Source organism: Cololabis saira, chromosome 3 (genome assembly GCF_033807715.1).
Source record: "Cololabis saira isolate AMF1-May2022 chromosome 3, fColSai1.1, whole genome shotgun sequence".
NCBI lineage: Eukaryota > Metazoa > Chordata > Actinopteri > Beloniformes > Belonidae > Cololabis > Cololabis saira.
Window position 1 is genome coordinate 49,946,790 of NC_084589.1, and position 23,050 is coordinate 49,969,839.

Genomic DNA, 23,050 nt, shown 5'->3' on the forward strand with positions numbered 1-23,050 from the left:
GAGCGGAGGCTGCGGAGCCGGTGGCCGCTGCTGCTGCTCCTGCTTCTCCAGTGTGCCCCTCTCCACCACAGATCTTAGCGGGTCCAGACTCCTGCCCAACACTGAGCCCGCTTTTTTGACCAGTTTGTTCAGTCGCCTGGTGTTTTTTATTGCAAGGCTGCCCCCCCAACACACAGCAGCAAAAAAGAGTGCACTGGCCACCATCGTGTGGTAGAACATAGCCATCATCTCCACACACACATCAAAAGACCTCAGTGTCTGTATGACATAAGCTAATGGAATGTCAAATGTTAAGAGGCTGTGCGCATTTACGCACAAGGCACAGCACCAGTAACTTCATTAACACCGGTGTTGTGCCAAAAAGTGATTGCCTGCCAGAATCTGATTTCTTCTGATTTTTTCATTAACTGTATTTGGCCTTCAATCAATTTTTGGCAGGTGAAAATGCCTATTTTGTGTTGTAATGGTCCTTTGAAAGAGTTAAAAGCAATCCTGTGAGCTCTAGTATTTATATTATGAAGCTCAAGAATGAGATCAAATCATATTTAGGCAGAAACACCTTTCATTAACTGTATTTGGCCTTAAATCAATTTTTGGCAGGTGAAAAGACCCATTTTCAGGGAGAAATCAGATTCTGGCAGGTAATCACCGGATCGGGATCAGATCAGGATCTAATGGTAACTCATGTTCTTTGTTTTGCTACACACACCTACAGGTCAGCTGTTAAACACACACATTCTAGATGTATATGTTTAAATGGTGGAATTGTTTGTAATAAAGCAGCCCCTTATGTATGGATGAATCCTGAACTCCGTCCTGTTACTTTTATAAGCTGAGTTTGCGCGCAGTTTAATACACGCTTCTGAAAGACGGTATTTGCTCCACTATTTTTGCGTGTGGCAAATAGCGCTGGCCTTTCTGAATTAGGCGCTTTTTGCAATGAGGCTTATTTGCATAGAAAGGGGGCAATTTTGCGCCGAATGTATGAATATTACCTAATTTACATGCATGCAAATGGCACCGGCGCAGACTGCCACTATTTGCTTGGCAGCGCAGTTTGTGGAGCAATTCGCCCTTTGCGGGTGCTTTGTGAATTAGACGCTCTCTTTTTGTCTCGTTTGCACCGGTTTAGCGGCCGCAAAAGCCGCGCAATCCTTTTGTGGATTTGGCCCTAAGTCTTTGTTGTTCCATATGAGGTATTTGTGGCGTTGTTGTGTTGTGTTTGAAAATAAGAGACCATGACAGGAAGGCCTGAAGGTGAAAGGAAGACATTTTTATCGGAATTTCATCAATATTGTAGTTACAGGTAAAAAAAAAGTTTAATCCACCCAGTTTTGACAGAATATGGAAGGGGAGACATTCCAGATAGAGTTAGGATTTTTGAAGAATTGTTTCAACCAATTTTATTTTAAATGTGTTATTTAGGGTGCAGAAATTTAGAAAATGTAGTCCACCATTTTCATAGTCATTCATTAGAACAGATTTTTTTTCAGATGATGAGTTCTATTTTCCCACAAGAAGTTGAGAAGCAGCTTGTCAATCTGAGTAATACGTTTGTTGTCCACGAACAGAGACAGAGATGCATATGTTAACGTGATATTCCTTCCTCCTTGGTGAGTAGAACTCTACCTCTAAGAGAGAGATCCCGTAATAGCCACCGGTTTAGCTTTTTTTGAGTTCTTTGGATAATAGGATTGAAATTCAGTGAAGTTATTTTTTGTTGGTCCTTAGTTATTGTAATACCCAAGTAAACAACTTCATTTTTGACTGGGATACTACAAATTGATGTTTTATCAGAATCCTTAATGGAAATAATTTCGCATTTATTAAGATTCAGATTTAGGGCAGAGGCCTTGGAAAACTCATTTATGGTGCTTATTGCAATAGAAACTTGATTTTCATCCCGGAGAAAGAGTGTGGCGTCATCTGCTAGTAGATCAGACTTGTTCCCGGTGCATGTTGGACTCCGGCAGGGCTGCCCTTTGTCACCGGTCCTGTTCATAATTTTTATGGACAGGATTTCTAGGCGCATGTGGTGGGGCTGTTTGAGGCCGAGTGCGATGCGGCAGGGATGGGAATCAGCACCTCCAAGACCGAGGCCATGGTTCTCCACCGGGAGACAGTGGTGTGCCTTCTCCGGGTGGTTGGAGAAGTCCTGCTTCAGGTGGAGGAGTTCAAGTATCTCGGGGTCTACGTCTTCATCAAAGTGAAAAGTGTTATATACCTTTAATTGCTTTGTCCCCGGCCACATGTAGGAACGTGGCTCTTTTCACTGTATCAGACTTTTCGTCGATTCCGCTGGCGACAAAAACAGTTCAAATCTCTGGATCCAGACTCTCCAATTTTCCGCTAGATTTCCTTCTAGACTTAATGAGGTCGGAGGTTTCATCTTCTCCATTTTGTCTTCCTATTTTTGTTTTACTTCAAGTTTTTACTCTGACACCATGTTATACATGACACAGAAGAAGCCATTTCTAGAACAACAACTTTATTCTTCAACTGTCTCGATAGCAACGCAGTAACACAAGAGTAAAGTCACAGTGCTGCCTAATGGTCACACAGAGTAATTCACTTGTTTTCAAATATACTACATGGATGAAGGGGAAGACCGAAGGTTCAGGATAAACTTTAAAACTGACAAATACAACCAAGTAATCAACACTGGGAAGCACTTTTGTCTTGTTAAAATCCTATTTTTTTTGTCCCTTTTTGTAATTCCAGAACTCCCACAAGAAAATGTTTGTAAGGTGGAGGAGGACGGGGTTTTCAGTGACCAGCACCTGGATAACCTGGAGAGGAGCTGCAGCCCGGACCAGGAGGAACCAGGGCATCCACAGACTACAGAACTGGAAGAAGACTCCAGCGGTCAGGAGATGAAGCACGAGGACGTAGAGGTGGATGTCTCATTGGTCAATGTCGCTGATGTGAAAGTTGAAAATGGTGAACCAGGACCAAACTGTGACCAGCTGCTGTTGCACACTTCTCCTGAAGCTCAAAACAAAGATGAGGAAGGAACTGAAAGTTTACGCTCAGACTCCAGTAAAACTGCAGATCCGGAGCCAATGAGACGACACGGTGAACACGAAGATGCTGCTGTCCCGTCAGACAGCAACTGTAAACCAAAGCTGACCAGGACCCACACGGGGAAGAAGGTGTTTTCTTGCAGCACTTGCAGGAAAGAGTTCAGTAGAAGTAGTATATTAATGGATCACATGAAGATCCACACTGGCGAAAGGCCGTACCTGTGCAACACCTGCGGCAAAACCTTTACTAAATCATCAACTCTTAAACGGCACATAACCACACACACGGGCGAGAAGCCCTACATCTGCAAAACATGTGGAAAAAGTTACACAGAAAGTTCCAACCTGGTGATTCACTCAAGGACCCACACCGGCGAAAGGCCGTACCTGTGCAACACCTGCAGCAAAACCTTTACTAAATCATCAAATCTTAAAAGCCACATATACACGCACACGGGCGAGAAGCCCTACATCTGCAAAACATGTGGAAAAAGTTACAGGCTACGTTGCCACCTGGTGGTTCACTCGAGGATCCACACCGGCGAACGGCCGTACCTGTGCAACACCTGCGGAAAAACCTTTACTGAATCATCAACTCTTAAACGGCACATAACCACACACACGGGCGAGAAGCGATATTTGTGCAAGACGTGCAACAAAGGTTTTAGCCGCAGAAGTATATTGCTGAATCACATGAAAAATCACCCGGAGGAGAAGTCTGGTGACTCGTGACAAATGAAGTTCATGTTGGCGTCCTCCGGGGGCAGCTGTCCACTCCTGTCTGACCCACAGAAGAAGAACCCACAGAAGTCCAACCACCACCTCCTGTGGCTGATGAGCCTAATCCCCTCCCCACAAGGGTTGCAGGTTCAACCCGGATTTATGCTTCTCCGTCAACTTGACGCAGAGGGAACAATGTGGTTGTGTACTTTTTTCTTAAAGTTCTGCATTGAGGTTGTTTGAATCCCTGTTCCTTCTTAAAATCGTATTATTTGTTGCTGTTAGTAACTTGCCATCTCCACTGTGCAAATAAAGAGCTGTTAGTATGTGCTGAAGTTTCTTTAAACGTGACAGTTTATTTCGTTCATCTACAAAGCCTCTCTCACACGTCCTTTTTCCCGTCTGTTTCTTCTTCACTCACATTCTCTTTGTAAAGTTAATCTGCAGCTCCATGTTGTTAAACTCTCCAGTTGCTGTCGTATTGTCCTTGGGCAAGACACCTTACCCACCTTGCCCCGTGTGAATGTGTATGAATGTTGGTGGTGGTCGGAGGGGCCGTTTGGCGCGGAATGGCAGCCACGCTTCTGTCAGTCTGCCCCAGGGCAGCTGTGGCTACAAACGTACTTTACCACCACCGGAGAGAAAGTGTATGAATGAATAATGGTCTAAGTGTAACACTTTGAGATTAATTGAATGGAAACTGCGTTACAAGTTAAATTCGTTATTATTAATTAAGTTTTCATTTTAGATGGATAATATTTTATTGTTTATAATTCTGGGCCCTCATTTATCAACAGTGCGTAGAAAAGGTCCTAAATTCTGTCGTAGGAGTGAAATTTAGAATGTGTGTAATTACAAAAAAATCCGGATTTATCAAACGTGCGGACGCTGGTCGTACGCACATCAGTGATGATAAATCCCACCTGTTCTAAACTGCCGTGCTCGTGCATGGTTACCGTCATTTGCATTCAGAAACGCCTCCAATTGACCATATATGGAGCAACAACAGCTCCCGCTTGGAGGTTTACAAACTTTATTGAACAAAATTCTGTAGAGTTTACAACAAAAGGCAAATGAAACAAAATAATCAATTATCTACAAATATTCAACATTTGGGGGGGTTGAGAGCAAAAAAAAAAAAAAGATACATTTACTGACAAGCTATGGGAAGTGTATTAATAAAAATGAAGAAACAAAGACATCGTTTCATATAAGCTTTTGGCAATATCGTTTTTTTCACAGTGTTTCTCAACCCTGGTCCTCGAGGCACCCATGTCCAGCATGTTTTAGATGTTTCCCTGCACCAACACACCTGATTCTAATTAATGGTCCTAATTAGCTTGTCACCAAGGTCTGCACAGCTCTGTTGATGACACATGTACTTTTATCACGGTGCGCTGAAGCAGGGAAACATCTAAGACATGCAGGACAGGGGGTACCGAGGACCGGAGTTGAGAACCACTGGTTTAAGAGACGCTAAGTACAGTTTACATTCATTTTTCAGTTGTACAATGGAGGGTTTGCTGTTATTCCATTTGCATTTATGTATGTGATATTTGGCTTGTAAAATAATTATGTTGACCATGTTTGATATATTTCTTGGAAGATTATCCATAAATTAAGATTTGGTTGGAGTCAAAACCTCCTGCTTGGAGGTGCAAACACCAATAAAGCTGTTAAATGAGAAGATGCAGAATATGCAGAATACAAAAATGCAGAATAAATGAGTCGTGCGTTCCTGTAGGCCACCGGGCAACGACGGGCAACAGAGACATAGTTGCATCGCAGATTATTTGTGCACTGATTGAATGAAATCCTTTCATGTCCACGTAACTGAATTCATTGTGTGATGGTGCTTTTATTGTGATTTGGGTGCAATATAGCTCCAATTATGTTTGGGAATCCGGCGATGGCGTGAAATCCTCGTTTAATTTGGGCTTGATGGTGATGTGTTTATGAAACTGGGTGTAAATTAGGGCCAGAGAAATTATAGCATCCAACACTGCCGGCATGATTCTGCTGCGAAATGCCGCATGTCTCCAATCTCTCTCTGAAATGTTCCGGTGGACAAACATCCCAGGGTGGACAGGAGCTGGATGTGACTGGGATGGAGTTGTAAATCACAACATAGATCCATCAGAATGTTTTTGGGGAAGCGGTACCTGCTGAGAAGCCGCTCCGTGCTCTCACTGAACAGAGCAGCACGCTCTTTGAAAACGCGCTCTCTGCGGAGCGTGTTTTTGCGGAGCGCACGGTCTCTAAATCCTCCAACAGTGCAAGATAAGCCATGGTACTTGTATTTTCTTTTCAGGTCGTCCTGCCAAAGCTGTCTTTTATAGCTTTTCACACCAATTATTCAAAATGTCTGAATTACTTATGGAGAATTTTTATTAATTGGAGGAAACGGGGAACATGTGCACATGTTCCCCGTTCAGTCACAGTTCAGCGATCTCAAACTTCACATGTAAAGTTTGAGACTCTTTTAATGGGTTCTATTTGTAGTTTCACTGTTCTACCACTAGGTTTTGTGCGTACGCATGGTCGGAGCTGTGCGTATATTTACACGTGTTTCTGCGCACAAATACATGTTGATAAATACCATACTTTGCGTGGAAATGCTCGTACGCACGCTTTACGCACAGATCTGTGCGTACGCACGGTTGATAAATGAGGGCCCTGGAATATTACACTCTCCATATGTAGAAAGAGCAGCAGTGCCCCCTGGTGGTGAGTTATAAAAGCTCAACATAAACCCAAGAGTGAACAATCTATTGTAATAATAATATACACACAAATAAAAAAATACTTCAGTGCATCAACAAGAGGAAAGTTGTCAGTGACGCAGATTATTGGTACAGCGTGATCAGTACAACCAGCATTTGGCTCAGAAAACAATGTGGAAAGAGAAATGTCATCAAATGAAGTTGAAAAGTGGAGATGCAATTTTGTCCTTTATCCTCAACTTCCTCAATCACGTCATTTTGATCCAGTTTGTTATTTCACTGGTCTTGGCTTCATCAGATGACACATCCAGGGACAGAAGCCGTGCATAGGTGTTCATCCTGTCCAGGTGTTGGAAGGTGAAGTGAAGCCGAAGCCATCGCTTCATCCACTGATCTGTTGGCACAGTAGGAAAACTGATAGGAATCCACTGTGTCAGGAACCATGGAGTTGATGTGGGTTAAAAAAAGATGATCTGCTCTGTTGGTCTCTGGAGAAGGTTTAATGAAAATGTTTCTCCATGAATAAGCACTAAAAATAACGTAAAAGTTCAAGACAGACTAATTGTCCACAATATTTAACCAATAACGATGAAGTCATTAATGATATGAATGAGGTGGTTAATCATTTTAACAGGTATTTTATGAGTGTTGGACCAAAGCTGGCAGAAAAATGTGTGATCCTGGATCAGCTGATGGATGGAAGGAAACATTAATAAGTAGAAATCCAGATTCAATGTTTCTCACAGCTGTGGAGGAGAGAGAAATCATAGATATTGTAAGTAAATGTAAAAACAAGGTGTCAACTGACTGTGGTGATATGACAATAGTCAAAAAGGTTATTGATGGATTGTTAACTGACATACAGCTGTAATCAGTCGCTCAGAACTGGGACATTTCCAAAAAAAAAATGAAATCTGAAAAAGTCATCCCACTGTACAGAACTGGAGACAAACACCAATTCACTAATTACAGGCCTGATTCTTTACTCCCAACATTTTCTAAGATCTTAGAAAAAGTATTTATTTACAGGTTGGACAAATTAATGCCAATAAAAAGGCCACGCCCCTAATTGCGCATTAAACTTCTTGCTTTATATAATTCCAACCTGCCACAATACGAGGAAAAAGAGGCTTCAAACCCCTGCAGAAAACCTGTGGGTGATTCATGCATGAGGATCAATTAAAATCATGTTAATTGATCCTCATTTCCTTCCCTGTGTTCCCTCTGGTCGTACCATCCGAAGTTTACCTTCCCTCTGACTTAACTTACTTTTTTATTTTAATGCCAATCGGTGACTCATGAGTCCTGCATGTGCACGTCAATAATAAATCCACCGACTGGAAGCGCTGAACTAAACTAAGTTTGATATTTAAATGTTTTAATGTCTCAAAAGACTTACCATGTGTATTATTTTTAAGCCCATTGCAATAAAGGTTTCTTAACAACATAAATGTTTAATGACAAATAATAAAGAACACATGAATTAAAAACTATTATTATTTTATATATTGATATTAACAATCAGAAGTTTATCATATAAATTGCGTCAGCTCTCATTGTGTCGGAAAAAATAAAACTCTTTCTAAACCTTCTTGCTTGTGTTGTTTTCTCAGATGTAAATCACTTTGGATAAAAGCGTCTGCTAAATGACAGAAGTCGTAGTAAACCAGTGATGAAAAGAATGTTGTATGCATTTTGTTCTAATTACTTTCGTTTGGTAAATGAAATACTGACTGTAATTGCGAGAAGGAACTTTGTCATTTGTTCAGACTCCACTGCAGCCCTTCAGAGTTTGACTTCAAATAAAACAACAAGAGAAGATCTAGTGTTGGAAATATTCATGGTATTGTGGAGGTTATACAGAACTGGAATTACTGTGCAGTTTTGTTGGGTTCCTGCCCACATGGGTGTTGATGGCAATGAGAAAGCAGACAATATTGCTAAAAGAGCATTGAAATTGAGTAGTGAGGTAATTATGGAAATTCCTTTTGGTAAAGGTGAAGCAAAATCATGAATTAGAAAGACAGTGAGGGATTCATGGCAGAAGGTGTGGGACAACGGTGTAAAAGGGAGACATTTTTATAACATACAGAAGTCAATTAACGTGAAGGTTTTCAAAGGAAAGTGTAGGAGAGAGGAAGTCATCATTTCTAGATTAAGATTAGGTCATACTAGTTTAAAATCAACTCTGTATTTAATGTCAAAGTCCGTGTCTGATAAATGTGATGAGTGTGATGTCACAGAGAATGTAGAGCATGTGATTCTTAAATGTGGCAAGTATGAGGTAGAAAGGAACGCTTTAAGAGACAGGATGTACGAGCTGGGACGGGAATGGAGTTTAGTAGGTTATTAGGGAGGAGTGAGGTGATGAGGGATTGTTATAAGGAAATCCTTGTCTTTCTTAAAGATGCAGGCATAGATAATAAGATTTAAATGTGGTTATCTTATTTTATTTAGGTATTTCCTTTTTTCCCCCTTTAAGTTAGACTGTAACCTGGTGTAATAATGATCCTGATGTTACACACTCCGGTACAGCAGGTGGCGGTAGAACCTAATAACGTTGGTCGTGATCCGCCATTAAACCTAGAGAAGAAGAAGGAGAGGACGGTTCTGTTGTTTCCTTTCTTTTTCCTCTTCAACAATGTCTAAGGTGAATCATCTGAGAGAGTTTATCGGTCAGCGACTAACAGCAGCTGCTGTAGAAATATTGTCAGTGTTTGAAAAAAGCATCTTGGAGTATGAAGAAGAGCTCGACCGTCAGCGCAGACTGTTGGACCTCGCCTGGAAACCTGAAATCAGACTCCACAGAGTCGGTACGTAACCCTGGAAAGTTGAATGAATGAACACATGAGTATGACTCCTACAAGATCCCTTTGTTTCCAGTTAAAAGCCGTGGTGATGGAGCAAACCAACTAAATGGGAAACTCCCCAGCTCAAGCAGCTGCTGATGTGGGATTCGGAAACATCCCGAACTAACTTGTTGTTCTGTTTACTTGGTGCTGCCTTTCATGCTCCATTCAGACTCTGGACCAGACTGGTGTTTCAGACTTTATCAATGAATGAATGAATGAATGAATGAATGAATGAATGAATTTTTATTTGGAACATGTATATAAAAAATAAACAGTAACATCTTCATATTCACATATGTTGGAAAAAAGGAGTAGGAAGAAGTCTACACTTTTTCCTAGTTCCTACCCCTTTATAACTCTATGAATTTACATTATTGCTATTATTATATCTACACAATATCCATATAAATATAGTCTATAAAAATACTATGTAAAACATGCCTATTACTATAAAATCTGTTGTCAAATATCTTGGCATTTCCATCTCTAAAGATTCAGCAGAACGTGAAAATAAAAATGTGTGGAGGGTAATTAATGAATGCCAAAACAAACTTAACTCCTGGTTATTAAGAGACATCAGTTTATTAGGTCGTAGCTTCTTAACCAAAATGGAAAGTCTCTCCAGATGTATTTATCCAGCAAACTCGTTGTCTATTCCCAATAACGTAATCAAAAAGATTAATCGGGTTAACTTTGATTATATCTGGAGAAAGAAAATTAATTGCATTAGGAAAACTGAACTGACCAAAGAATTCAAAGATGGAGGCCTGCAAGCTATAGATTATGATTTTATTAATGGAAACCTAAAAAAGGAACTGGTTGAAATCTTTTCTACACAATAAGAGCTTTTGGCATCATATCCCCAGAGTCATTTTTTTTATATAGATATCTTTATTGAGGGCATTAAAAAAAGAAAAAAAAAGAAGATTTACAATAACAATATAATTATCAATATTTTCCCCCCTTTTTTTTTTTACTTTTCATAACATTAATTAAACTAAAATAAATAAATAATAAGAGAAAAAAGAAAAAGAAGAAAAAGAAAAAATAAATTAAAAAAAGGAAATAAATAAATGAGTAAATAAAAATAAAAACAACAGCACACCCTCTCCCCTTCCCTCCGTCACATGGTCAATGAATTACATCATTCAAAATCATTTAACATATGTCTATTAATACTAGAACAAAAATGAATAATAAATATAATCAAGTCCTGTGTAAACACATTCATTAATACAGTAGATGATTCAGATCATTTCAGTTCAGAGTCATTTTTAATAAACTGGGAGGCATTGAACTGTTACTAAGATGCAACTTTACTATTCAAATTTCATGCTTTAGACTTAATCGTTTATTTTGTAGAAAAGATGCAGGTCACAGTGTGAGATGTGAGATGACACTGGCAAAAAACACGATGGTTGGAGGATGTTCATGTAGGAGTTGATATGCTGTACTTGTAGTTAGATCGTTATATATGACACGGAAGAAGCCATTTCTGGAACAACAACTTTATTCTTCAGCTGTCTCGATACCAACGCAGTAACAAGAGTACAGTCACAGTGCCGCCTAATGGTAACACAGAGTAATGCACTTGTTTTCAAATATACTACCGTATATGGCCTTCGGCAGGAGGGTCCCCCCTTATGAGCCTGGTCCTGCTCAAGGTTTCTTCCTCCTAAAGGGGAGTTTTTCTTGCCACTGTTTGGCTTAAGGTTTTTCTCCCACTATGGGAGTTTTTACCTGCCATTGTTTATGTAATAATTGCTCAGGGGTTTATGTTTATATTTATGTTCATGTTCTGGTTCTCTGGAAAGCGTCTAGAGACAACATCTGTTGTATTAGACACTATATAAATAAAATTGATTAGAATTGAATCGTATTTTCACGACCATTCAGCGCACCGTGTGAAAAGGCGCAGCCTCGTTTTTGTGTCTCATTTTTAGATTAAAAACACACATACGGCCAGGGCTGGACTGGGACAAAAAATCGGCCCGGGCATTTTGAGCCTAGACCGGCCCACCAGGTATTGATGGAAAGAAAATGAAGCCTATGAATGAAAACAAACGTTCTTGTGACACCGCTTGTACACTGTCTTGTTGGTGTGTATGTTCTCGTCTAATAAACCTAAACCTACACCATCCCCCCCAGTCCCGTTGTAAATGTACTTAGTACTGTTTCTGAGTAGACCAGCAAACCTGTATGGCAAGCCGTTTTAACATTTAATAGCTAGACTGGATATGTGTTGCAGATATCTGTAATTCAATTCTTCTGACCATTTTAAACAGGGGGAATGCAGCGCTGCCTCTGTTTTTACTAACTAATGACCATGAATTGCCTAAACAGTGGGTTCTTCCAATATATGTACACAAAGTCTTTGCTGCGATGGCATCACTGTAGGTAAACATTTCTCCAAAAAGATTGATGTATTATTTCACCCACCCACTATTAATCACAGCATTATTAAAATTTAGTGACAATCAGGAATCCAAACCCCACTGTCCCTGTCAAAAATGCAACTTAAATTTGGAGTTGGTAATTTAGTTTTATAGAATATATAAGATATTGAATATGAACTCATCATTCTTCAAATAGTATAAATAATAATATCAATAATAAGCCACGCGCTCTAATGTTGTGACTACTCCAGCCAAAGCTGCCTGGGAGACTTGCGAGGCCCTGTGCGGAATGGCCGGGGGGGGCCCTCGCGCGTGAGCATAGCGAGCGCGCGCGAAATTTTTTGGGTTTTTCGGGTCGGATCGAGTGTCTATATGCGCAATTTTAACTCTCCAATTAGCAAAATACTGGATACCTTCCCCTGCCTCATCTCTTGCCTCGACGCGGGGCCCCACGGCTGCTTGAGACCCGGTCGGATCGGTGATTTTTGTAACAAATTTATCAAACGAGCCTTTCAGAGAGACATTAAACTCTTCCATTTTCTTTAGTTTTTTTTCTTTTTTCATCCCCTGATGGAAATTTCCTGATCCTGTCTCGTTCTCTCGACATTGTGTGACAGTTTGTTCCAACTCCACCGTCTGGATCAGAGCAGCTTGTGTCTGCGCTTGGTCTGATCAGTTGTGTTGAACAACAGACACGTGCATCATTGCACATATATTTATTGATATGCACAGACTAGTACAGATTTAGGTCTGTAATGGAACATGACTGTTGATATTTATAAGGGAAAAAACGAAAAAAAAATAACAATTGAAAAAAAAAAAAAAAAAAAAAAAAAAAAAAAACGGCCCATAGCGCGAGGCACCTTGAGGCGCGAGGCCCCTTGGGGCTGATGGGCCGATGGGCCGGGCTGGGCCCCAAAAAAAAAAAAAAAAAAAAAAAAAAAAAAAACAATTTTTTTTTTTTTTTTTTTTTTTTTTTTTTGGGGCCAGCCCGGCCCAACATCCCCATCGGCCCACCGGGCAAATGCCCGGTATGCCCGATGGCCAGTCCACCCCTGCATACGGCGCACCGACCCAAAAGGCGCAGTCTACAGACACGGAGCTGCACACACGCGCGCCGCAAAACACACACGCGCGCTGCAGAACACGCACACAAGTGTGCTTATTTAAAAATAGAGCAGGAGCAAAACTTAGTTTGATTGTATTTTATTTCAGTTTTTACATTAATCGAACCCTTCAAAGTCCCGTCTTTCCCCGACGCGGACCCCGTCTTTCCCCCGCGCGGACCCCGTCTTTCCCCGGCGCGGACCCCGTCTTTCCCCGGCGCGGATCCCGTCTTTCCCCGGCGTGGATCCCGTCTTTCCCTGGCGTGGATCCCGTCTTTCCCTGGCGTGGATCCCGTCTTTCCCTGGCGTGGATCCCGTCTTTCCCCCGCGCGGATCCCGTCTTTCCCTGGCGCTGGCACCATTTCATGAAGCGAAAGCACCAAGACAGACCTCCATGAAAATGTTCAATTTTAATTTCTTCCACTAGCGCTACTGCTTTCGGTTTGAGGATGGTCTCATTCACGTCCGCAACTCACAGATGCTTCACACGCCCCCTTCTCCCTTTACCGTTCTCATGGTGGCCGTCCGTCTTACATTACCGTAATACAGGTAATAGATACGGCGCACCGTTTCATTGGGTGCGCAGCCCATTTATAAAAGGAAAAAAGAATTTTATGTGCGCCTTATGGTCGGGAAAATACGGTACATAGATGAAGGGGAAGACCGAAGATTCAGGACAAAGTTTAAACCTCACAAATACAATAAACAATGGGAAGCACTTTTGACTTGTTAAAATCCCATCTTTTTGTCCCTTTTTGTAATTCCAGAACTCCCACAAGAAAATGTTTGTAAGGTGGAGGAGGACGGGGTTTTCAGTGACCAGCACTTGGATAACCTGGAGAGGATCTGCAGCCCGGACCAGGAGGAACCAGGGCATCCACAGACTACAGAACTGGAGGAAGACTCCAGCGGTCAGGAGATGAAGCACGAGGACGTAGAGGTGGATGTCTCATTGGTCAATGTCGCTCTTGTGAAAGTTGAAAATGGTGAACCAGGACCAAACTGTGGCCAGCTGCTGTTGCACACTTCTCCTGAAGCTCAAATCAAAGATGAGGAAGGGACTGAAAGTTTACGCTCAGACACCAGTAAAACTGCAGATCCGGAGCCAATGAGACGACACGGTGACCACGAAGATGCTGCTTTCCCGTCAGACAGCAACTGTAAATCAAAGCTGACCAGGACCCACACGGGGAAGAAGGCGTTTTCTTGCAGCACTTGCAGGAAAGAGTTCAGTAGAAGTAGTATTTTAATGGATCACATGAAGATCCACACTGGTGAAAGGCCGTACCTGTGCAGCACCTGCGGAAGATCGTTTAGAAAATCATCAACATTCAAGAACCATAAAATGATCCACACAGGCGAGAAGCCGTACATCTGCAAAATATGTGGAAAAAGTTACAGGCAACGTACCAGCCTGGTGGTTCACTCGAGGACCCACACCGGCGAAAGGCCGTACCTGTGCAACACCTGCGGAAAAACCTTTACTCATTTATCGGATCTTAAACGGCACATAACCACGCACACGGGCGAGAAGCCCTACAGCTGCAAAACATGTGGAAAAAGTTACACAGACCGTTCCGGCCTGCTGGTACACAGGCGAGAAGCCCTACATCTGCAAAACATGTGGAAAGAGTTACAAGCAACGTTCCCACCTGGTGAGTCACTCGAGGACCCACACCGGCGAAAAGCCGTACCTGTGCAACACTTGCAGCAAAACCTATACTAGATTATCAGATCTTAAACGGCACATAACCACGCACACGGGCGAGAAGCCATATTTGTGCAAGACGTGCAACTAAGGTTTTAGCCGCAGAATTGATTTGCTGAGTCACATGAAAGATCACCCGGAGGAGAAGTCTGGTGACTCGTGACAAATGAAGCTCATGTTGTCATCCTCCGGGGGCAGCTGTCCACTCCTGTCTGACCCACAGAAGAAGAACCCGCAGAAGTCCAACCACCACCTCCTGTGGCTGATGAGCCTAATCCCCTCCCCACAAGGGTTGCAGGTTCAACCCGGATTTATGCTTCTCCGTCAACTTGACGCAGAGGGAACGATGTGGTCGTGTACTTTTTTTTTAAAGTTCTGCAGTGAGTTTGTTTGAATCCCTGTTCCTTCTTAAAATCGTATTATTTGTTGCTGTTGGTAACTTGCCATCTCCACGGTGTAAATAAAGAGCTGTAAGTATTTGCTGAAGTTTCTTTAAACGTTTATTTCGTTCATCTACAAAGCCTCTCTCACACGTCCTTTTTCCCGTCAGTTTTCTTCTTCACTCACATTCTCTTTGTAAAGTTAATCTGCAGCTCCATGTTGTTAAACTCTCTCCATCTACTCCGTTCAGAGTTTAGTTCAAGTGTGATTGTATTTGGGTGATTATTCAATTCGGGGCACTTTTGACTTTTGGAATTTTGAAAAAAAAAAGTTCTTTAATCTCTGTTTTTTCTATTTCAAAAGGTTTATCAATTGGTCTGGAACAAAGATCTTAGCATAGCTTTGATTGTACTTCATGATCATTTTGATATTATGATGCTTTTTTCAAAGTTGTCACAGTAAAATGTCATTACCATCACAAAAACAAAACACTGATTTTAAAACAAAATGATTTTACAAGCAAAGTTTTCACAATCATTCCAGTAAGTACAAAACATGCTCTTTAAGAATCATGTTCTAAATATTTGTAAGTACATTTAAAATACATTTTAACACCATGTTCTCTCTAACTTTTTAATATAGTGCCTCGTCACAACAATGAAATATTGCATACTAATGAGAATATTTGAATTGCAATGCATATTTTTTCAGAAAATGCAAATGTAGACAATTAAACATTACCACAATGATTGAGGTAAAACCCAAGTTAACAAAAAAGCAACATTTTCTGTCAAAAAGTGTATTGTGACGGTAATGACAATGTATTCCGGTAATGACAACATGTTTTGGTAATGACATAAAAATTAACACTGGTGTTTTTTTTGTTGTTTTTTTGACAACAAAGATAAAGAAAACACTACTTTTTAAAAACAACACCTTTTGAACACTTTACCTTCCACTAAAATAATTATTTGGTGAACTACCACAGCATTGCTTATGTAATAATATCTTCTTCGGGCCGGCTGGTTCAATTCTGACATAAAAAAGGATCAAACAAGAGAATTGGCATGCTCAACTCAAATTTCCCATATGATGGGTGTCAATCCAAAAATGATAAAATAGAAAATAAAGATTTCAGCACTCTCAAATTAGTGTGTAGCATTTTAATTCATGCACAGCAACAGTGGCGTGACCCATATTAAAGGGGATCTATTATGGCATTTAATGTATTTTTTAAACAGGCCTTGAATGTCTTAAAAACAAGCTTTTGATTGTTTTTTTCTAAATAAATTGGAAATTCAGCCTCTGGGCCATGTCTTTATCTTTACCGTTTCTAACCTAATTTTCTATGTGGGATTCTGAGTGGGCGGGGCTATGATAATGAGGCACTGTGCTGATTGGCTGCCTGAATGACGAGATACACCGCTACGAAAAAATGGTGGAAGCTCCAGCCGGCGGAGTTAAGGCTGATTTATGGTTCCGCGTTACACCAACGCAGAGCCTACATCAGGGGTGGGCAATCCTGGTCCTGGAGGGCTGGTGTCCTGCAGGTTTTAGATGTTTCCCTGCTTCATTGGAACATGATACAAGTGACCGTGTCATTAACAGAATTGTGCAGCCCTGGATGACAAGCTGATGACGTTGATTAATTCGAATCAGGTGTGTTAAAGCAGGGAAACATCTAAAACATGCAGGACACCGGCCCTCGAGGACCAGGATTGCCCACCCCTGGCCTACGGCATAAGGTACGCGGCGACGCGCACCGTAGGCTACGCCATACCCTACGCCGTACACTACGCCGTTCCCTACGCCGTACCCTACGCCGTACCCTACGCCGTAGGCTCTGCGTCGATTTAACGCGGAACCATAATTCAGGCTTTATGCGATGCGAGCGAGCGCCAGCGACAAAATCAATTCCATGTCTTTATTTTCTATTGGACTGTTCTAACTGGACGCAGCGACGCAGCACGACGCAGTGCGCCGTTTTGAGCTGAACATTTGTTGGCCCTGCTTCTATTTTCTTCCTGTTGCTCGCGTTGAAAGCCGGTTGAAAGCGCTGTAGGAAACGGTCACGGATGGGGAACGGCTGATCCAGTTAGTTGAAATGAGAAGTTATCTCTATGATATCTCCTCATTTCACTAATTAAGTGGCAGCTGCTGGAGGGAGATGGACAGAGAGCGTCTGATGTCACGCAGTGCTACGATAGTCGGACGCTCGCATGCAGTTACACGGTTTTATAGTTGTGGGCGTGGTTTGCATTTTGGTTACGTAATGAAAACGCGGCGAATCTTATTGGCTCGTAGATCCACATCACACTGGATGGCTCATCCAGGCGGTTGTACAGACACTGCAGAATTATTACTGGCCCTACTGTTTCTTTGATTAACTTTCCACTGTCGTCTCCTGCATCTTTGTTCCCGCTTTGATAATTGTGAGATGGCTTTCAATTTTCCTGTCTCTTTTCTTTTTTTGTATCTCTTCTTCTCTTTCAAGATATTGCTGATATTTCTCAGGATCTTCCTTGATTTTGTCTCTGTATTTCTTTGACCGTTAAGCTGGTTTAGCTGGGGCCATGTTGACATCTTCAAACAAAAATAATGTAAATTATGGTTTGTCACTGTTCAATTATGTATCATAGTAAAGTAGTGCATGATAAATTAAGCTAATATATTCTAGTTATAAGGTGATTAACAGATAAATTGTCATTACCATCACTGATAGTCATTACCATCACAGTCACTTTTGTGATGGTAATGACACGTGATGGTAATGACAATTCTCACTCTTTGCAGAAAATGTTGGCAAATTTTTTTGATTAGCTAAGCTAACTGCTTAGCTAGGCACACTGTACACTGAATATATGTAAATAAAGGGAAATCTCCTATTAATGAATTAAAATACTCAACTAGTGACTTGTTTGGTAATGACGCCTAATAAACCTACTCTCAGATTAGGATGTATAAAACATCAAATTACTTACATATGTGAGCATCAAAAGATCAGGCTTCTGCCTCATGTCTGGGAATGTTCCTGTGGAGCATCTAATTTGCATGCAACAATGTAAATAACTGTTTGTAAAAACTTTATTGCTCTCTAAAATGTTGCGTGTGATGGTAATGACAGATGTATGAGGGACAGCGATATTTAACTATAAATAAATTGCAAATTGAACAAATATAAATTATATGAATTTAAAAAAGGCCTTTTTAAGTTGTTACAAGGAAATGCAAAGTAAAGTTTTAATGAATTTAGCACTTTTTATTGCTTTATTATAGAGGGGCGGTCAAAAAGTCTGGGTTGGGGACAAACCCAAAACAGTGAAATTCTTGCACATTTGAGTTTTCAACACACTGAAAAAGTATTAAAATGTCATCATTGAGACACAGTTATTTTTTTCATAGCTACTACAACCTAACTTTAACAAATGCAATAATTGTTTTTTCTAAAAATATTTTTTTTCTTGAAAATCTACCCTGGGGACAGAAAAACTCCCTTAATTAAATAATCACCCATTTACGTGTTCAGTTTTTACAACGTTCCTCTGAAAAACATGAAGAAACTTCAGAGAAACAAGGACAAAAGAAGAAACGCAACCATCAACACGTCAGAAACAGAACAGCCAACCATCTGTCACCATTTTATGAAGCAGAGGGAACGATGTGGTTGTGTACTTTTTTATTTAAATTCTGAATTGAGTTTTTTTGAATCCCTGTTCCTTCTTAAAATCGTATTATTTGTTTCTGTTGGTAACTTGCCGTCTCCACGGTGTAAATAAAGAGCTGTTAGTATGGGCTGAAGTTTCTTTAAACATGACAGTTTATTTCGTTCATCTACAAAGCCTCTCTCACACGTCCTTTTTCCCGTCTGTTTCTTCTTCACTCACATTCTCTTTGTAAAGTTAATCTGCAGCTCCATGTTGTTAAACTCTCTCCATCTACTCCGTTCAGAGGTTATATATTGTGATGTTATACATAGTTCGCTGAAAACTGTAAAAGGCTTTATTCATTTTAAAATCGGAGCTGCACGTACATCAGATTATCATGTTATTCATGGGACAAACTAAGTCAAAACGTAATTCAAATGATCCATGCTGTTTTATTTTAACTATACAAGCTAAAGTTACAACATATTTGTGTACATTTTTTATATTATTTAAAGGAGCTTGAGGCCGGATTGTCGCAGGATTTATGAAAAAAATCCGTATACATTTTAAGTTTTCTAGTAATAATGTCAGATGAAGCGTTCCAAACCCACAAGAATGAGCCCTCTAGTGTATCTCTCCTTTGCCTTGAACAGGCTGTGTGCTGCAAAATGTGCTGCAATTCGGTCCCGAATTTCCCGCGCTGGGCTGCGGATGTGACGTCACATGACGCTGCATGCAGCCGAGACCACTTGCCTTCATGGAGAGGGACATGAATTCCTTCATGAATAAGGACTGAAAATAACGTTAAAGGTATTTGGAATATATTGAATGATGCCATTAGGAAAAGTTCAAGACAGACTAATTATCCAGAATATTTAACCAATAACGATGAAGTCATTAATGATATGAATGAGGTGGTTAATCATTTTAACAGGTATTTTGTGAGTGTTGGACCAAAGCTGGCAGAAAAATGTGTGATCCTGGATCAGCTGATGGATGGAAGGAAACATTAATAAGTAGAAATCCAGATTCAATGTTTCTCACAGCTGTGGAGGAGAGAGAAATCATAGATATTGTAAGTAAATGTAAAAACAAGGTGTCAACTGACTGTGGTGATCTTAGAAAAAGTATTTATTTACAGGTTGGACAAATTAATGCCAATCAAAAGGCCACGCCCCTAATTACGCATTAAACTTCTTGCTTTATATAATTCCAACCTGCCACAATACGAGGAAAAAGAGGCTTCAAACCCCTGCAGAAAAACCTGTGGGTGATTCATGCATGAATGAACCGTCATTCTGAGTTTGGGGGTTAGTTTGGGATCTTTATTCCCTCTAGTGGTTAAAAGTTGGTAACTGCAGCTTTAAATGTGTCTTGTATATTTATATATTTCACACCAAAATCAGTTTGATAGTTTGATCAGTTTGATATTTAAATATTTGGATGTCTCAAAGACTTACCATGTGTATTATGTTGAAGCCCATTGCTATAAAAGTTTCTTAACAACATAAATGTTTTATAACAAATAATAAAGAACACATGAATTAAAAAATATTTTTATTTTAAATATTGATATTAACAATCAGAATCTTATCATATAAATTGCGTCAGCTCTCATTGTGTCGGAAAAAATAAAACTCTTTCTAAACTTCTTGCTTGTGTTGTTTTCTCAGATGTAAATCACTTTGGATAAAAGCGTCTGCTAAATGACAGAAGTCGTAGTAAACCAGTGATGAAAAGAATGATGTATGCATTTTGTTCTAATTACTTTCGTTGGTAAATGAAATACTGACTGTAACTGCAAGAAGGAACTATGTCATTTGTTCAAACTCCACTGCAGCCCTTCAGAGTTTGACTTCAAAGAAAACAATAAGAGAAGATCTAGTGTTGGAAATATTAATGGTGTTGTGGAGGTTATGCAGAACTGGAATTACTGTGCAGTTTTGTTGGGTTCCTGCCCACATGGGTGTTGATGGCAATGAGAAAGCAGACAATATTGCTAAAAGAGCATTGAAATTGAGTAGTGAGGTAATTATGGAAATTCCTTTTGGTAAAGGTGAAGCAAAATCATGAATTAGAAAGGCAGTGAGGGATTCATGGCAGAAGGTGTGGGACAACGGTGTAAAAGGGAGACATTTTTATAACATACAGAAGTCAATTAACGTGAAGGTTTTCAAAGGAAAGTGTAGGAGAGAGGAAGTCATCATTTCTAGATTAAGATTAGGTCATACTAGTTTAAAATCAACTCTGTATTTAATGTCAAAGTCCGTGTGTGATAAATGTGATGAGTGTGATGTCACAGAGAATGTAGAGCATGTGATTCTTAAATGTGGCAAGTATGAGGTAGAAAGGAACGCTTTAAGAGACAGGATGTACGAGCTGGGACGGGAATGGAGTTTAGTAGGTTATTAGGGAGGAGTGAGGTGATGAGGGATTGTTATAAGGAAATCCTTGTCTTTCTTAAAGATGCAGGGATAGATAATAAGATTTAAATGTGGTTATCTTATTTTATTTAGGTATTTCCTTTTTTCCCCCCTTTAAGTTAGACTGTAACCTGATGTAATAATGATCCTGATGTTACACACTCCGGTACAGCAGGTGGCGGTAGAACCTAATAACGTTGGTTGTGATCCGCCATTAAACCTAGAGAAGAAGAAGGAGAGGACGGTTCTGTTGTTTCCTTTCTTTTTCCTCTTCAACAATGTCTAAGGTGAATCATCTGAGAGAGTTTATCGGTCAGCGACTAACAGCAGCTGCTGTAGAAATATTGTCAGTGTTTGAAAAAAGCATCTTGGAGTATGAAGAAGAGCTCGACCGTCAGCGCAGACTGTTGGACCTCGCCTGGAAACCTGAAATCAGACTCCACAGAGTCGGTACGTAACCCTGGAAAGTTGAATGAATGAACACATGAGTATGACTCCTACAAGATCCCTTTGTTTCCAGTTAAAAGCCGTGGTGATGAAGCAAACCAACTAAATGGGAAACTCCCCAGCTCAAGCAGCTGCTGATGTGGGATTCGGAAACATCCCGAACTAACTTGTTGTTCTGTTTACTTGGTGCTGCCTTTCATGCTCCATTCACACTCTGGACCAGACTGATATTTCACACTTTACACTTAATCCTTTATTCTGTAGAAAAGATGCAGATCACACTGGTTCCGTGTAGATTTTTATTTTTTATTCATTAATTCAGCACAGTATAAAAAACAGAACAGGTAACATACAAATGTAAAAGAGAGATTGGTAATGTGCTAGGCTGAGGCAAAAAGCCCAAGGGGTTTATACGAGGCCTCTACCTGTAAAATACAGCAAAAGATTGTACAAAGATTTAAAATATGCAGAATACATGATTGCAGTCTAAAAACAAAGACAAAGCAAATAAACAGCAGCATGAATAGAATACATGGTATCTACATGATTAAAGAAAAAAAATAACAAATCTAGAAATATCATTAGATAATCTGATCAATTAAATGTGTCCTGAGTTTACGTTTAAAATGATTGAATGAAGTAGAGGTAGACGAGATTGTTGTAGGTGTTCCATAACTGTATCTGATGGAGAACTGACACAAACCAGTACGGAACTTCGGGAGATTTAAATGATTAGCCTGTCTTGTATTAAAATGGTTCATATCACTGTTGAACTGAAAACAATCTTTACATGGCAAAGAAAATGAAAGTGGAAGGTAGTGCTAGGCGGTATAACCAAAAATTTATATCACAGTATTTTTTTTTTCATGCACAACTGGGTGTTAACCACATTTTCTAATGATTTGGAAAGGAATTGCTGCAGTAAATTGGCTTAGAATGGCCTATTTTACTGTCATGAGGAGGAAATATTGTAGAAAAACATTAATGTCCACACTAGTATAAATACAGGTTTGCATGGCCTCACAAAATGATGCCGTTTACAATGAGGTGGCAGCACTTATGATTCTAATGAAGTGAGAGAATCAGTCAGACAACACTTAACTTAACACTTGACTTTTCTCCCGCACTTCTAGTGTTACCTGTAGACGTGGTGGACAGATCTCAGCTTCATGCATTCTTGATATTCTATCACATGTTTGCGGCTGAGGTGGTGGAGCAAGTTGCTAGTGTTGCCTCCCGCGGCTACAACTTTAGCTTTACAACACTTGCAGATGATTGTTGTTTGTTGGACGTCGTCTTTTTTAAAGCCAAAGAATTTCCACACAGCCGACACGGCTCCTCTTTTCGGAACAAGTTCCCCTGTGTCATGTTCTGGAACAGTTGTGGGACTTTAGTTTTCAGCCATCTTCACCCACATGTGTCCGCTGTAAACAATGCAACTGCTAAATAGTGATGCACCGAAATGAAAATTTGTGGCGGAAACCGAAACCGAAAATAATAATAAACACTTGGCCGAATACTGAACAATACCGAACATGGTTCTTCGCAGTTTTTCATTTATTTTGCTAATTTTTTCACCATTGCATAAATCAAATAAATTTGATTTAGGCATGCTTTTCAAAGAAAA

General features: G+C 40.3%; 1 protein-coding gene across 1 annotated transcript; it reads left to right on the plus strand.

Annotated features, from left to right (window-relative positions):
• The first annotated feature begins 13,649 nt into the window (after positions 1-13,649).
• LOC133440753 (zinc finger protein 239-like) lies at positions 13,650-14,546 on the plus strand. The gene has a single exon (XM_061718070.1). The coding sequence runs from the start codon at positions 13,740-13,742 to the stop codon at positions 14,544-14,546; it is 807 nt and encodes a 268-aa protein (XP_061574054.1). The 5' UTR covers positions 13,650-13,739.
• Positions 14,547-23,050: the final 8,504 nt, after the last annotated feature.